At 43.5% G+C, this 15,742-nt stretch overlaps 1 protein-coding gene across 1 annotated transcript; it reads left to right on the top strand.

The window, feature by feature from the left end:
• Positions 1-607: 607 nt before the first annotated feature.
• Positions 608-11,020, top strand: SFRP4 (secreted frizzled related protein 4). Its single transcript, XM_054193262.1, has 6 exons — positions 608-1,281; positions 1,461-1,541; positions 1,633-1,698; positions 4,363-4,561; positions 7,132-7,195; positions 9,719-11,020. Exons 1-6 carry the CDS (start codon positions 840-842, stop codon positions 9,905-9,907), a joined length of 1,041 nt encoding a protein of 346 aa, XP_054049237.1. The 5' UTR covers positions 608-839; the 3' UTR covers positions 9,908-11,020.
• The last annotated feature ends 4,722 nt before the right edge of the window (positions 11,021-15,742 follow it).

The raw sequence follows: 15,742 nt of genomic DNA, 5'->3' as shown, positions 1-15,742 counted from the left end.
ATGCGGCTGTGGGGTGGAACCAGGGGTCTGCCTGCCCGCCGAGCAGCCCCGCACCGGCCCCGCCGCCCGCTCCCGGCTCGGCTCGGCCCCCACCGCATCCCCCGTCTCGAGCGAACCGGGCAAAAAAGCAACCTCCCCGCTTGCCTGCCCGTCCGCCTTTCCCCCTCCGTTCCGAGCCGGCGGGGGTAACTCTGCAACCCCCGGGAGGTGATGGGAACAGCCGCCGGAGCTTCCCCCGAGCCCGCAAAAAGTTTCGGCTCCGCGTCCCTCGGGAAAAGGCAGCGTGAAGTTCAGCCCCGCAAGACGGGGGGAGGCCCCACCGCGGCTCCGCGTCCCTCCCGCCTCCTCCTCCCCTCTCCCCGGGGCAGATGCGTGCGGTTTGGGTTTGCTTTTCTCCCCTCCACCCCCCCGCCCGCCCCTTCCACCTGAAGGAATTTATGACACAGACGAAAACTGAAACGGGGACGGAGCCGCGGACGAGCGACGCAGTGATGTCGCCGGGGGGATTAAACGGGGTGGAGGTGATGTCACCGTGCCTGCACAGCAAAACACACGCACACGCACACACACACCCCCAACACACCACCCCCCCCACACACACCCCCCTTCCCCGGAGGAGCGGGTGCTGCCAAGGGAGCGCGATCGGCCCCCACGTCACTCGTGCCACCGGTATAAATGCGGTCCCGCGATGTCCATGGCTGTCGGCTCGGCGGCTCCCGCGACTCGACTGCAGCCGGGCGGAGGGAGCCAGCGCCGCTCCGCGCCCTTCGGCCGCCGCGACCCGCGGGGCGGCGGCGGGCGGCGGCGGAGAAGGAGGAGGAGGAGGGAGGAGGAAGAGGATGCTGCGAGCCTTGGTGGCGGTGTCCCTGTGGCTGCGGGTGAGCCCGCGGGCGCAGGGCGCGCCGTGCGAGGCGGTGCGCATCCCCATGTGCCGCTCCATGCCCTGGAACATCACCCGCATGCCCAACCACCTCCACCACAGCACCCAGGAAAACGCCGTCCTCGCCATCGAGCAGTACGAGGAGCTGGTGGGCACCGGCTGCAGCCCGGTCCTCCCCTTCTTCCTCTGCGCCATGTACGCCCCCATCTGCACCCTGGAGTTCCTCTACGACCCCATCAAGCCCTGCCGCTCCGTCTGCCAGCGCGCCCGCGACGGCTGCGAGCCCATCATGCGCCGCTACAACCACAGCTGGCCCGAGAGCCTGGCCTGCGACGACCTCCCCGTCTACGACCGCGGCGTCTGCATCTCCCCCGAGGCCATCGTCACCGACCTGCCGGAGGGTGAGCGCCCCGAGGGCGGCGGGACGGGGGCGGCGGTGGGGAGGACCCCTGCTACCCCCGCGGGGCACGGAGGGCGGCGGGGCACCCTCCCCCCCCCCCCCCACCACCACCACCATTGGCCCTTGTCCCGGGAGCCTCTCCCCGACAGCTTTCCTTCCCCGCCACCCCTCTATTTGCAGATGTGAAGTGGACGGACTTCACGCAGGGCGTGATGGTGCCGGAGAGACACCCGGAGCCCGACTGCAAGAGCCGCGGCCAGGGTGAGCCTCGGGGGGCCCCCCCACCTCCCCCCTCCCCAGAGCCAGGCTCCCTCCAACACCCCTCAACCGTTTCCCTTCTCTTCCTTTGAAGAGCGGTGCAGGTGCAAAAAGACAAAGCCAACGCTGTCGACTTACCTGGCCAAGAACTACAGCTACAGTAAGTGCATTGGGGGGAAAACACTTTGCTGTGCTCGTCCCCGCGAGTTTGGCAGCTCTGTGTGGGTGCTGCACCCGCACCAGGCCCCGTCCAGCAAGTGTGGGGTGAGGACAATGCTCCACCGAGGCCCTTCCAAGTGGGTTTTTACTGGAGGACACCTCGCCGTCCTCTTCCAAACCCCACCACTGGTGCGCACCTTGTGCAGGCAGTAGTAGTCGTTGCACAGATGGTGGTGTGTTTCTGATAAAAGCAGTGAAATGTCGGGAACATGCACTGGGATCAACAGGTCGCTCTGCAGAAATTTGCTCTGTAAAGGTTGCTCGAGTAAGCGCAGTTGCAACTAATGTGGAGCATGGCCATGTGCTGCTTGGCCAGCCTGTTTTCATCCAGCAGGTGGAATAAACAGAGGTTTATCACCTAAATAAAACTTGTAAATGTGAAGGAAGCTGAAGCAAGGTAAAAAGTTTTTACTTACAAATGTGTATATTCTTTTACTTACTAGCTGGAGTTTCATCTGGTGCGGAACTGTCAGAGATTAACTGAATTCAGTGACAATTTGCACCAGCCAGCCGAGGAGTTGGCAGATAGTTTTATGATATGTTGCGTGATGTATTGGCAATATAAGTAACTATTCGTCCCTCTTCCCTCCTGGCTCCCCCACCCCACCCCCTCCAGTTTTCTGATGCTGGGAGTCAGGGAGAAGTCTAATTAAATACCAGATTAAATATCTGTAATGTCATTAGAAACCCTCTATTAACTATGAATTTAATATGCAGTCTCATGGTCTTTTGTACTTTATGGGCTTTTTCTCAGATAAAAGTTGTTTCTTAAAGGGATGTATTCAGTTCTTATACAATAGGGTTATTATATCCAGTCAATTCATATTTGTCCAATATCAAAAGAAAGTAAGTTTGTAGTTCTTTCCTGCTTTGTTAGTATAGGGGGGAAAAAAATCCAAACCCCAGTTTGGTGGGAGTGATTAAGCTGGACATCTAACTTAAGTAATTGTATGCTTTTTTTTGTTATGGCATTTACTAACTTCGGTAATTGTATGCTTTTTTTATGATGGCATTTTGGTGCATTTATGTCATATATTAGTTCCTTAATCCATCTCAGTACAACACAGTGATATGTTCAGGTAGGACAGTGAACTTCCACAGTTGTCTGAAGTGTATGAAAAAGCAGTGATACCAAATGACTATTCCAAAATCAAATATGGTGTTAGCCCGACGAATTCTGATTCCAGTGACTTCAGTGGGAGTGTGGCTTAACTAAAAACTGTAGGCTGAGGTAAAAAATTTAATTCCATTGGATTTGTGAAATCAAGATTTTTGGTTTTGAGAGGTAGATTTTTATTCGGTCCTCTCTGAAATAAATAGACACGTTCATATGGAGAATGAATTGAGAGACAAGACAAGGCAGAACAAGTTGCAAATAAAACCAATTTTTTTCTGAAATCCTTTAAAACAATATTTACAGCCAAACTGTATTTATTGCTGGTCAAAACTTGGTTTCAATCAGACTTGAGAATCTCTGAATTTCAGAGTCTCTGAAACTGAAGTCCCTCGTGTGTTTCGTGGCTGTTACACATGTCCTGATAAAGTTAGCACATAAACCTCGGACTGCGTTAAAATTGCTGGTCTCCTGTTTTCTACATGTGAAGATTATTCCAGACATTTGTGGGTCCGTTGGAAGGCTTTGGACCTGGGGCTGCCGGGGGCAGCGTTGCTGCAGGCTGAACGCCCTGTGGCACCGACACATGCTGCTTGTGCTTCTTTCACTGAAAAAAATTGTTACAGTTTGATAATTGGACCCTTCCTATTTCCACATTTGCTGGAGACAAAGTCCTTCGCGTAAAAATTGTGCTTCTTTTCTCTGATTTGGTACTTGTCACCAGAGAGAGTGGGTGAAACGCTGCAGTGGTCGGCGCTGCCAGGGTTTGTAGGTGCACAATTAGCCAGGGATCATCCTCAGAGCAGTCTACATAGCTTCACCTTCTCGCAGACATGCAGTTTTCCTCAATAAAAGGTAAAAATTATGAATGTTTGTTTTTTCATAGTCAGAAGAACCCATTTCAGAGCCTATCTTTTATGATAATCCCAGGGCAAAAGATGAAAAAAGCATAAACCAAGTAAATCACAACAATCCTAAACCTCTTAGTTTTCGACTACTTGTTTCAAATCTCCCCTTCTTTCTTATATTTAAGAAAAGTCTTTAGTTCCTGGATGCAACCTACAGGGAGATGATTTTATTATTGAAAAAGCTGGATTCGTGCTAACTGTCTGTGAGGTAAATTATTCATTACTTAATTGGAAATAGCCGGCTGTGGCTATAGAGTGGGTCTGATTTATGCGAGGCGTTGTTCACATCTGAGTCAAAGGAGCTGTTTGTGTGTGCGATGCCAGGCGAGATGGCTTGGCCTGATCTGGCAAAGCTTTAAGCACATGTTTAATTTCACAGTTGTCAACAGTCCTGCTGAAAAACCAAATCGGGATCAGGCCTCTGTTATTCTAAGCCACTGTACATGCCCACACATGAAGAAGTGGTTCTAGTTTCACAACCAAAACAATAGCTTTCAGTTTAATACATTTTATTTAATTTTGAGATGTGCTTATATTTCCAAGACCGTTTGTTGTTCTCATGCCTCTGTTTTTCTGATTGCAGTCATTCATGCGAAAGTAAAAAGCGTAGAAAGAGGGAACTGCAATGAGATAACGACGGTGGTTGAAGTCAAAGACACACTCAAGTCTTCGACACCAATTCCTCTGTCTCAAGTGCCTCTTCTTACAAATTCCTCCTGCCAGTGTCCACCTCTTCAACCGAAGCAGGATGTCCTCATCATGTGCTATGAATGGCGCTCAAGGTGAGCCCCGGCGACACGGTGCAGAAAAGTGTTATAGCTGGGATAGATGGGAAGGAGGACCACCAAAGCTCCCTTCCTCATCAAGAGCATGTTTTGCTGGTAGTTTTTCTTAGGATAACTCACACGTACACCTACATGTTTCAGTTACCTTTGCAATTAACTTGTTCCACTTAATCAGCCTCAGCTCCTGTGCCACGATGTGATGTTTACAAAACTTGGCACATACACGGAGCATTAACTCTGGTGGCATTAGGTGCTGACAGTATATTGCTTAATGCATTGTGTAGCTGTTCAGGCACCTCCAGCTGTTTGGGAGTGCTTTTCCAGGACCGCTTTCCATAGGTATGAGCTGCTTTGTGTGCTACAAGCCCGATGGTGGCTGTAGGTGATGGTCCGTGTTGGTGGGACTACAAGGAAGGCATAGTTCTGCCTCAGCGACCCCAAGTGAGGGGACAGGAGATGACACACATCTGTCCACAGAGTTGCTGGAGACAGAGCAAGGCCTTCTCTGACGGCTTATCCATACTTTGGACCGGTGCCATCAGCGAGATGTTTCTGATCCCACAGCTGTACTGGGACCAGCCAAAGCTGCAGCCATTGGAGCTCTGGCTCCTGGATGGTAGATGGAAAGTAAATACTCTCAGCGCAGCTTGCCAGTCCTGCTGTATGATTAAAAGACAAAACAAAACTCACTTTACCAGACTTTTCATCTGGCAGTCAGCCCAGCCCCAGGCATGGAAGGAAATCCAGCATGTTGGTCTGGAGGGGAGGGAGTGATGAATCACAGCTCCCTTTTCTCCCTGGGTTCTCGAGGCAGAAGGGGACATCCCATCCCCGTTAGCACCCCAGGTGTACCGGTAGCCACAGGTGCCCGCAGGACAGGTTGTGGGGTGGTAGGTATGTGTGGCTCTGTGCTGTGGGTCAGAGATAAGGCCATTTGTAAAATATGCCGGCTGGTTTTGCATACAGTGACAGGACTGTTAATTTGTAAGGACCATAGCACGTCTACGCACAGAACTTGATGGGCCATATCCATATTTTCAATGAGTTTTATGTTGATATTTTAAAAGCATTTTATAGGTGTTTCTAAATGTTGCCATCTGATACCTTGTTACCTTAATCTTTTTTTTGTGAGCTAACAGGCACAGTATTTTATTATTACACAGTACTCTGCCCATTCAGATCTGGAAGCATTTCACAAAGATTAATTTAGAGCTCGGTATTTGTGTTAGCCATTTTAGGGATACATACTCTGAGTCACGCAGAAGGACCATGACCGAGATTGCGATTCAGAAGCTCTGAGCTGCAGAGCTTTGGTGGAGAGGACTCTCAGGAGGCTGTCAGAGTGTGGAGATTTCAAAAGTGAAAGACTGCAATCTGCTTCTCCATTACTGTGGAAAAACACACCATTCACTAAATATTTTGTGAAGGTTTTTAAAGGTCGCTGAGGTTTTTATTTTCATATAGTGTACTAAAACGGATTTGAAAAAGAAACATAAACTATTACATGTGTTTCCTGTTGAGGCCAGCGGCGTGCAAACAGAAGGTTTTGAGTTACAGTAGCTTTTTGAAATGTCAGAGGCAAAATGAGCAGAAGCTGTAGCTCCACTAAGTCAACAGCAAAACATCCATTGCCCATCAGCAGGCTGAGGGTCTCCATCAATAGTTTGACCTGAACAGAAGCTGCATCAGACGTATGCTGTGTTGTGGTTTTATTCATCACGATGTGGGTCTAGCTTCAATCCTATGTGTTAATTCTCTAATCTCTCCTCAGAAAGAAGAGCTGCATGTCCTATGGATCTTGATTCTCGAGGGCTTGCACGCACTGTAGTCTTTTTATGTTTGGCCACAGTGGATGCATGGTGGCTAATGGCTAAGAGTGGCAGCGTTTTATGCTCTCTTTGAACTGATATGAGCGGCAACATTGCTCATGGAAACTGGAGAGACTGGTCCTGCTACGCTGTGTAAACCTCACCCACCAGCAAAGTGCTGTGATCAGATAATGTGCTACCATTCGTCAGCTGAGCTGCTTTAGCTGGTACATGTGAAACACAGGGGTTTTTAGAATTCAGAAGTAAAATACATTAATTTAAACCACTCTTCTGTGCACACACACAAACATATAGTGGGCGTAAGTAAAAACTTACGTACATATACATTTAAACAGTTTCACGGAATGTTACCCAACCCATCACTTTTTGCTAACAGTGATCCAGGCAGGACAATTTTCTCCTGCGGAATAGCTGCAGGTTAGGACAAAGGGCTCTAAATGCTAAATGTAGCCATGTGCTACAGTTTTGGCTGTAAAATCTGATTTCTTTTGGAAACTATTTTCTGTTTTTACAGAGTTCAAAATAGAATTTAAGAAGGAGCAGTATAAGCATTTAGAAATCCATTAGAAAGCATTCAGGGATGGAGAAATATATTTTTGTGCCTGTTGTCCCATACACAGAAACTGTCAGTACCTGCCGGTGCGTTTCAGCCTCAGTCAGTGTTAAATCATCTGGAATGATATCTCAGGAATCAAACCCAGAAATACCTGTAACTTGTATTTATTTCTTCATTTTCAGGTTGATGCTTCTTGATGGATGTCTAGTTGAAAAATGGAAGGATCAGCTCAACAAAAGATTTAAGGTAAATACAACCAAATAAAAGAGTGCTGATACTCTTGATAAAAAGTTAAACTCCTTTGTTCTGCTTCAGCATTGAATAACTTGCTTGACTTTCAGATATCTATAACATCTCTGGGTATTATTACTTCATCACTGTATTATTACAGTGTATTATTACTTCATCACTTCAACATTTTCATACCCCATAACTACATATAAGTGTAAGTGCGAATTTGAAAACTTTAGTCTTGCATTTTAGAGTCTCTAAAATTTTATTTCTATTTTATCTGCAAAAGGTCCCCAAATAGGACAGTTAGTTGATCTTTGTGTGAACTCTGGCTTATTATAATAATGACTCTGGGAATTCCTTTCCCATCACTGCTAAGGCAAGTAACTGTCGGATAGGTGATATGCGGATGAGTATACAGTCCGCATTGGGTAAGAAAGGAAGTTAGCATCCACTGCACTGGATAAATGGGCTTTGCTGCATTAAAGTTTGCAGGCCTGAGACACAGATTCTCACCAGCGACTTTCCACTAAAGATGCACTGAAAGTATTTGGCATCCCCTCACTGATTTCAGGCAACATTGGAAGGAAAAGTCTATGGAGACCTGGGAGGCCGGAGCAGTAGATGCCCCTGCTTGTAAACTCCTCTTTATAATGGAAGGAAAGGGTGGCTCAAGACACGGTCTGACTCTTCCTCACACTTTTAGAAATGGAAGAAAATTATTTCTGCAATTCAGGAAAGGTTTCAGAGCACTAAGGACATGCATATATATTTATTCTAATTATGGGCTGATTGGCAACTGATATAGAGGAGGAAAAAAGATGCATGTTTCCATCAGTAGAAGCTTTTAGATTACCGTCCAGCTTCTTGCAGGAAATTGTATTATTTGATGCTTTCATGATTCCCTTTTCTCCTCACTTACTCATGTGAAACCTATGTCTGAAAAAGAAAATATCCTTTTAGTCTTTAAAAAATAAATATATTACAGTTGCAGATGATATCATGTGAGTTTTAGGAGAGTACTGACATATGACTCGGACTCCTGAAGTCCCTTAGCTGTCAACTTAATGGGCTGTTACTGGCACACGGCGTGTTTTAGTGGCCTCCTCGCGCTGTTTTGTCATTTTTAATTGTGCTGTGAAACCTGTTTGGACGTTCATTTCCAGACTGTTAAATAGATGCATGCCTGCCAAACAAAATACTTCTCAAAGCATGTGTCATTCCCTCTGATACAAATAGTTGTATAAATTAAATCCTCATTTAAACATGTTTGAGAGGGCCACACCTAAATGCCTGCTGATAGTTTTTTGTTTTATAAAGATGCGTATTACGACCCTGACTACACAAATATGGTGAGTGTGGAGCTAGGTTTCATAGTGGCTTCATTTTAATGCCCATCATTCACCTCTGAAGACTTGCATCCAACTTTTATCTTGAGTTGCCACTTAAAATGAATGTTTTGAGCTGTCTGTGGACGACAGAAGACTTCTGTTAACATAACCACAACATGGCTTGTCTCTCCTCTAGCCAGGACAAGAGTCTGAGTAGCAACAGGGTCAGTGCAGAGGTACTAGTAAGAGCAAAGCTGGAGAGCACTTCTCTTGCTCTGGTCGCTGGGCAAAGTCCCTGCCTTTGGGAGTTCCAGAAGAGAAAGTTCATTAATAGAGGGGAAAGCTGGGACACCTTCCAGGTTCTGTTATCTACCTTGCTTTCCTTAAAATAAGTATTTCTGTTCCTAGAGGTGAAAGACAGCAGTCTCTACTGCAGTGCTGTGGATCTCTCCATACTTTGGACCACCTAACCACTTAACCTCACTGTAAAAACCTGTTTTCTAACCACTGAACTTTTGGGTTTGGAAATCTGACAGCTATCCTCTTTGGTGGACTCCTTGATCTAATTGCATTTCAAAATTTCTCAGGGATGCTGCTGAATACAGCTGCAGGTGCATTATTCACAACTGTCCCATTGCAACACCAAACACTCTGTGATTTCAGTGGTCGCCTCCGTTCTCTGTCCATAAGCTCTTTTATGCCCAGTTCCCTCCACCCCAGGGAAAAGCAGAACCAGAAAGTAAATATCACCTTCCCTTGTAGCTGTGTGTTTAAATACATATTGTGAAAGGATTGCCTGCTTTCTGCAGACTTTTGCAAGGAAAAGTCCAGTAGCATGTTCAGTAAGACCACAAAGAATGGGTTTGCAAAGGAGTCCCAGTGTGCAGACCCTGTCTTTTTGATGGCATAGGCGCCAGCTCCCCTGGATTTCTGAAGAGGCATGAGACGTGCTCTCGCGTGCAGCGTGCACACGAGATGTGCAGTTGGCGTTTTCATCAACCGGTATTGTGGAAATTCCCCCACCCAAGACAAGGTTTCCCCTGCAGACAGCCATGACAGGCCGAGATCACTGTCCCTGCAGGACCGAGCACAAAACCATTAAGAGCAGCACTAATGTCAAAGATTCAGGATAGCTTTGATTAAGAGGTAATTATTTAAGGCAACGCCTTTCTGTAACTTGGCCTCTTTGTTTTCTGCATTTCCACAGAGGTGGGAACAGAGACTGCAGGAACAAAAGCTGCGAACGGCCCGCAGCAAGAACCAGAATGCAGGACGCAGTGGTCGGAGTGGAGCCCCAAAACCATCAACCAAGAACACCAACCCGTTGGCCAGCGGCCCCAAAAAGGCCACTAAAATAAGAAATGGCCAGAAAGAAATCAACCCTAAAAAAGTATGAGTGTGAAAGCTCCAAAGGGACTTTTCCTGCACGATGAGGGTCACAATCTGGCTTGGTCGGCATGTTTTATTAATCCAGAACTCATTGACTTAAAAACTCACCGCAGTTTCTACATAGACGTTTTTGCTGCACTTTACTTTTAAAAGGTTTGCTTTTCCTTTCAGGCCACCGCAAGCCATAGAGCGTAGGTTTGCGCTAATATGTGGTAGGCATATTCTAGCTGGCTGAACTTTGTCTAAGGGCTCTGATTTGCAATTCTTGATAGATCTAGCCTTGGCTGCCAGAGGTTTTAACTCCTTATGCTGGTTGTCTCCAACCTGCCAGAGGTTGGAGAGCTGCACGGGGCATCTCTTCTCTCCTCAGACAGTGTACCGGTGTAGTTGTTGGTGAGCTAGTTTGTGAGTTAGCCTGGTGGGGTGAGAACCACGGCAGCTGAGGAGCAGCAGAGGGACGGTAGCCTCTGGCAGACATCTGGGGCAGCAACCACTGCAGCTGCTGGAGCTGAATCTATCTGCTCTTCGGAATCACAGCCCTTGTTCAGAGCATTCAGAAGCATAGTTTACCAATAAGCATCTGGGTATGTGTTATGTGATTATTTTTATGCGTATGCCAGAAATATGCTTACAGTGTTAGTATTTGATCTTGTGGGTTTGTGCAGCAAAAATGCATTGAAAGCAGACATTTAATTTTTTTATCATACTTCAGGCTGGCTTCTGTTGTTATAATTTCAAATATATTTAAGCATCTAATTGAAAAATCAGTATTTTTTAAAAAGACAGATTAAAGTGAAGCAGATCTGTAGAATTCTTAAAAGTAACACGTTTGCTGTAATATAGCTTTGTTATGAAAACTGGAATAGAAGCATTATTCTAAACATAACTGACAGCTACTGTACAGTATTAAAGAGAAGATAGGGCTTCATGTGTCTCAGTGTTCATTCGGATAATTTTTTATCATTTGACACCATATTTCTAAGTCTTACTCTGATAGCAAATAAATAAATAAATTAATAAATAAATATGGCTTGTCCCTATTCCTGAACCTCTCAAACCAACTGTCTATCTGCAGTTTACCCTGCAAAGGGTCACAGACAAAGCAGATGCTTTGATTTATGTACTAAGTTTTACTGACAACGTTTGCCGTGTGAGGTATTAAAATAGCAAAGGTGATATAAATCTAACTGGTGTAACTCCCAGGTGGCATTTCTGCTATTCCTGCCCAAGCTCTAGCCGGATAAGGCAGTATGGGTAGCACAGTCTGATTTCTGTTAACATATAAGAAGATCGCTTGCATTAACATTGTAAGATCTCGTGACAGACATCTTAAAGACCTTCAAGAATTCCTGCAGCCAAACTAATGACTAGACTTGGCAATTCTGGTATCTATAAAACAAAATGAGCATTTCTAAAATAGTCTATGTCAGAAAAAAATAAAAAGAGTTCTGTGTAGGTTAACATGGAGAGTTACAACTGATCACATCAGTATATGTATATAATGTGTACATATATACTATTTAATAACATATATCTATGTTATTACAAGAATTCCAATGATATTTGTATGGATGAAATTTAAGGCATAATATGCTGGAGTGATTTTGGTAGCAGCAGTAATATACTTGGTAATAGGCTAACAGAAGCTGAAGATGTAGACGCCAAGTTAGAATGCTTAAAATAAAGGCACAGAGGTGCTGCAGAAAAATGGAATAATAGCATATAGGGTAGTTCAGGGGGGAAAGAAACCAACCCTACATGATCATTGGTTGAGCTTTGAGCAGTGGGTTACAATATGCAAAGGTCAGCATTTGAATGTAGCCCTTCCTGCAAATTCTGGGCAGATGCAGAAATTTATCTCCATGGAACATCTGCAGAATTAGATTCAAAATTCAATCCAGGTTCCAGGAATGCTGAACATATATTGCATCTATTGACTTTAGTGGGAATTAGGTGTGTTTGACATGTCTGAAAAAATAGACCACAAATTTAGGTGCCTGAATACAGACTATAGGTGAAATCTTAATCCTGTATAATGAAATGGAAAAACTGAAATCAAAATCAAGGGAGACAATTTCACCGCAGGTGACTAAATTGAGCTTGAGCTTGAAAATGCTGACTTAAGTAAGCATGATCTGAAACATCAGTATGATTGTAAAGCTTCTGAAATAGTTTTATCTACTGTGCAGCAGGAGTTCTTAAGCTTTGACTACCTATTGATCCCAATTTAAAGTACCCCAATAAATATGTATAAGATTAGCTATTAAATTGAATGACAGTCCGATCAATGTTGTACTCGAAATAAGAAAAACCAAAGTTGTGATATTTCGCTTTAACATGTTTTATTGTGAACGTAGTCAAGTGTGGTGTTTGTTGAATGAAACTTTTGGAACTTTAGACTTCTTAGCAATATTACATATTATTTTACAACTGTTAAAAATCAAACTTTTTTCACTTTTTTATATTGGAGGAAAAAAAAATGTAAAAACTATTTTCTCCAGAGAATTGTCACCATTCCTTCTGTAAGTTACCATCATTAGACTGACCATTCCTCTGTGTTGGAATAAACTTTGATGCACAGAGCTCCATGCTTCCAAACTCCTTGACATTTTTATGTATGCTTTATGCTGACTATCTTTCATTCTGATATGGTAAAAATGTGGAATAAGTAAAGTCAATACAAGAAAAAGCAGGGGATATCATAATACAAAGAACAGATGTGTAGACAGAGGGGATGAATTAGTAAGGCAGTGTGTTTTCCCAAATCGATTTTTTTCTACTTTTTAAGAAGCCATGGGTCTACCCAGATCAGCACTAATAGAAGTCACTCCATTTTGAAAATCCCTTACAATTATTAACTCACTACGACATCAAACACGGGCTGAATCAAGACCCAGAACATCCCTGCCCTCCAGCCCGCTGCCCTTCCCTTGCGAAGGCATGAAACGTGTCGGAGCAGCGAGGGCTGTTGGAGCAGTGAGGGCTGTTGGAGCAGACAAACGCATCCTCCCGTGTCCTCACATGGCCCACTCACCGCTTCTGCTCCCCGCAATGTGACAAAAAGTCAGAATCACCTCTCCTCGTGCGCATCCATGGCCAGGTGTAGTCATTGCCATCCTAGCGCACCCCAGCACAGGAGTCATGACACCTCGATTCAGCAGAGTGGGCAAATAGTCTGCTGATGGACGGAAGTAATTACTGTACCTATTTACAGCTGAAAAAATTAACAGGCCAAAACTTGAAGTGTGAAATGTTTTTTCTCAGTGTTACAGCTGCCTTCCTACTAAGGGGCTTGGCACTTTTTTTTCATATAAAATAAAAATTGCCTGGAACACCAAACAGATGTTTCTAGTGCTTTTCTTGCTACCTCCCACACACATGTACCCAGTTTAGTAAGAAGTGCCATTGAATATTTTCACTGAATGTTCTAACCTCAGTTCCAAAAGAATGAAACCTGAAAAAATATTTACTCTAATTGTGAATAATTGGCACAGTTTTAGAAGTTCACTGTAAATGTAAATCAGAACTGTTTTATGAAGCACATTTAAAAAAAACCCATAACCCCCCCTCCAACCGGTCCTGAATGACCCGGTCACTTTAATTCAACTCGGTGTTGCAGCTTTGTTACTTTTGTCCAGTCATTGCATGCAACTGAGAAATACTTCCTGTACAAATAAAAAGATTTTCCAGCCCAAAATACTCAAACAGCTCTTAAAATTATTTTATCCAGCATTGTAACCTAGATTCCAAATGAATGAAACCTGAAAAAATATTTACTCCAATTATGCACAACCAACATACACTTTTTTGGTTGCGCTTCATAGTTGAATGTCAATGGACATCTGAAAACGTTTCCTCAACCAGATTTTTCTGGTAAACCACATCAGCTCCAACTAATTTTGTAAATAAATATAAATCCATCAATATGGGTCAACAAAAACTTCAAACTATGTTTCCATTTATGGTAAAAAATAATAAATTGCAAGGACCTACAAATAAGTATTTAATTTCTATAGACGTACATTACTTCAAATTAGACCTACTCAAGACTCTACATTTAATTTCAACTGCTGACGCTATATTTCTTGTAACATCTCCAAAATTGAACACCAGCCTTATTGGAAGGTGAAACAGGATTTCAAATTTGCTTCTTAGAGATGCACTAAATTCAGAGGGTTCCAGGTAACCTATTAATATCAGACTGGCTCCTGTTGTTGCTGCCTGTGCCTGTTGTGGCTTGTGGCTAAACCAGTACGGCAATAAGCAGAAAGGAAAGCATCTGGAAGGGAGGACACACTCCTTTTCTCTAGATGAGAATACTAAGATCAAAACCCAAAAGCACCTTAAATACGTCAGATGGTCTATGTTACAGACAGAAGGTTAAAGGATGCATCAGAATCACCAAGAGATGCCCCAAAGAGACCAACACCCTAAGTATTTTGATTCCTTCAGGTTACAGTATGATAAAAACTTCATTTTGTAGATACTCAGAGCATGTCGGTATTTATCTTCTGAGCAAGGTAATCAGAAAGCTAATCATTTGCTCACAAAAAACTGTGGATAAAGTGAACAGATACTTGCAAGGTCTGACTTGCCAGTGCAGCTCATTCAGCAGGCAGAGCAAAGGAAAAACAGTGCCGGAATACACAACCACAAGCTGATTGACTCCATCTTCTTGGCGGGGAAAAAAGCTTTTTCCCCCACTTCTCCTGTTTTACTATGCAGTAATTCAGTACAAATACTCACTACAATCAGACATACTAATTCTTCTTAAACAGTATTTTGAGATTTAGAACCAGCTTGTTTATCATTCTAAACTGAAACAGAACTTTAATATAGTCTTAGTATTAGATTATGATTTCATTAAAGTTCCTAAACAAGGAAATATGTGGTCTGTTGTAAAAATAAACATGCCCTGTGGTTCCATTTCTCTGCTGCTGGGACAAAAATCAGAAGAATAATTATGTTATCTTTTGTTAGTATTGGAAGAATTTTCATCACATCTCTGCACCAGCTAATTCTATGCTGAACCACGAGATATTTTCTAAATAAACAGTCATGAAGGCCACATTCTCTTTTGGTCTGGCATTTAGATATGAGATAAAAGGACAGAGTCAGACTTTCTGTAAGATTTGTATGCAGAGGAGTTCTGTAAATTTAATTGCAAAGAAGATTTTCATCTGTGAGATTCAATGGAATTTATGTTGGAACACATTCCCCCTGACTCTATAAATGCAAATGCTTGCTGATACCATCACAAGTTCTCAAATTCTTAAAAATTACATCCGTGTCTATGTCACAGTAATATAAAATTCTAGAAAGAGTGGATGGCTGCCTAAATTATGTGTACAATACTTAAGTGCTGAGTTAAACTTTTAAAGAGACAAAGTAATCTCTTAAAATATTGACAATACTTCAATTACCATGCTTTCGAATGCATGATATTTCGATAACTCTACAGAAGTCTGTATCTCAAAGATATAAAACCTTTGTGAATCTGCATCTCTTCATCAGCTGACCAAAAGTTATTTTCATTGTTTTGAAATCTATCTTTTAAATTCCTCCTTTCCAAAGCTGCTAAAAGACATTAAGATCAAGAACAGGAGAAGCAAATAAGCATTAATAAATTGAATGTTCCCACGTATCAATTTGGGTTTGGATACTTCTGCCATGTGAAGAAAAACTGTCATAGGTCTATGCATAATATTTGAATGTAATCTACTGGATCATTTTAACCAAGCACAACAGAGGGATCATAATTGACACACGTAAATATTTGAACTGAAATAAATGGAATCCTTCAACATCTAATATTTAAACCAAACAGAAAAAAATGCTATAT

Source organism: Rissa tridactyla, chromosome 2 (genome assembly GCF_028500815.1).
Source record: "Rissa tridactyla isolate bRisTri1 chromosome 2, bRisTri1.patW.cur.20221130, whole genome shotgun sequence".
Classification (NCBI taxonomy): Eukaryota; Metazoa; Chordata; class Aves; order Charadriiformes; family Laridae; genus Rissa; species Rissa tridactyla.
The sequence above is the reverse complement of the archived record's forward strand: the minus strand, read 5'-3'. Positions and strand labels throughout refer to the sequence as shown.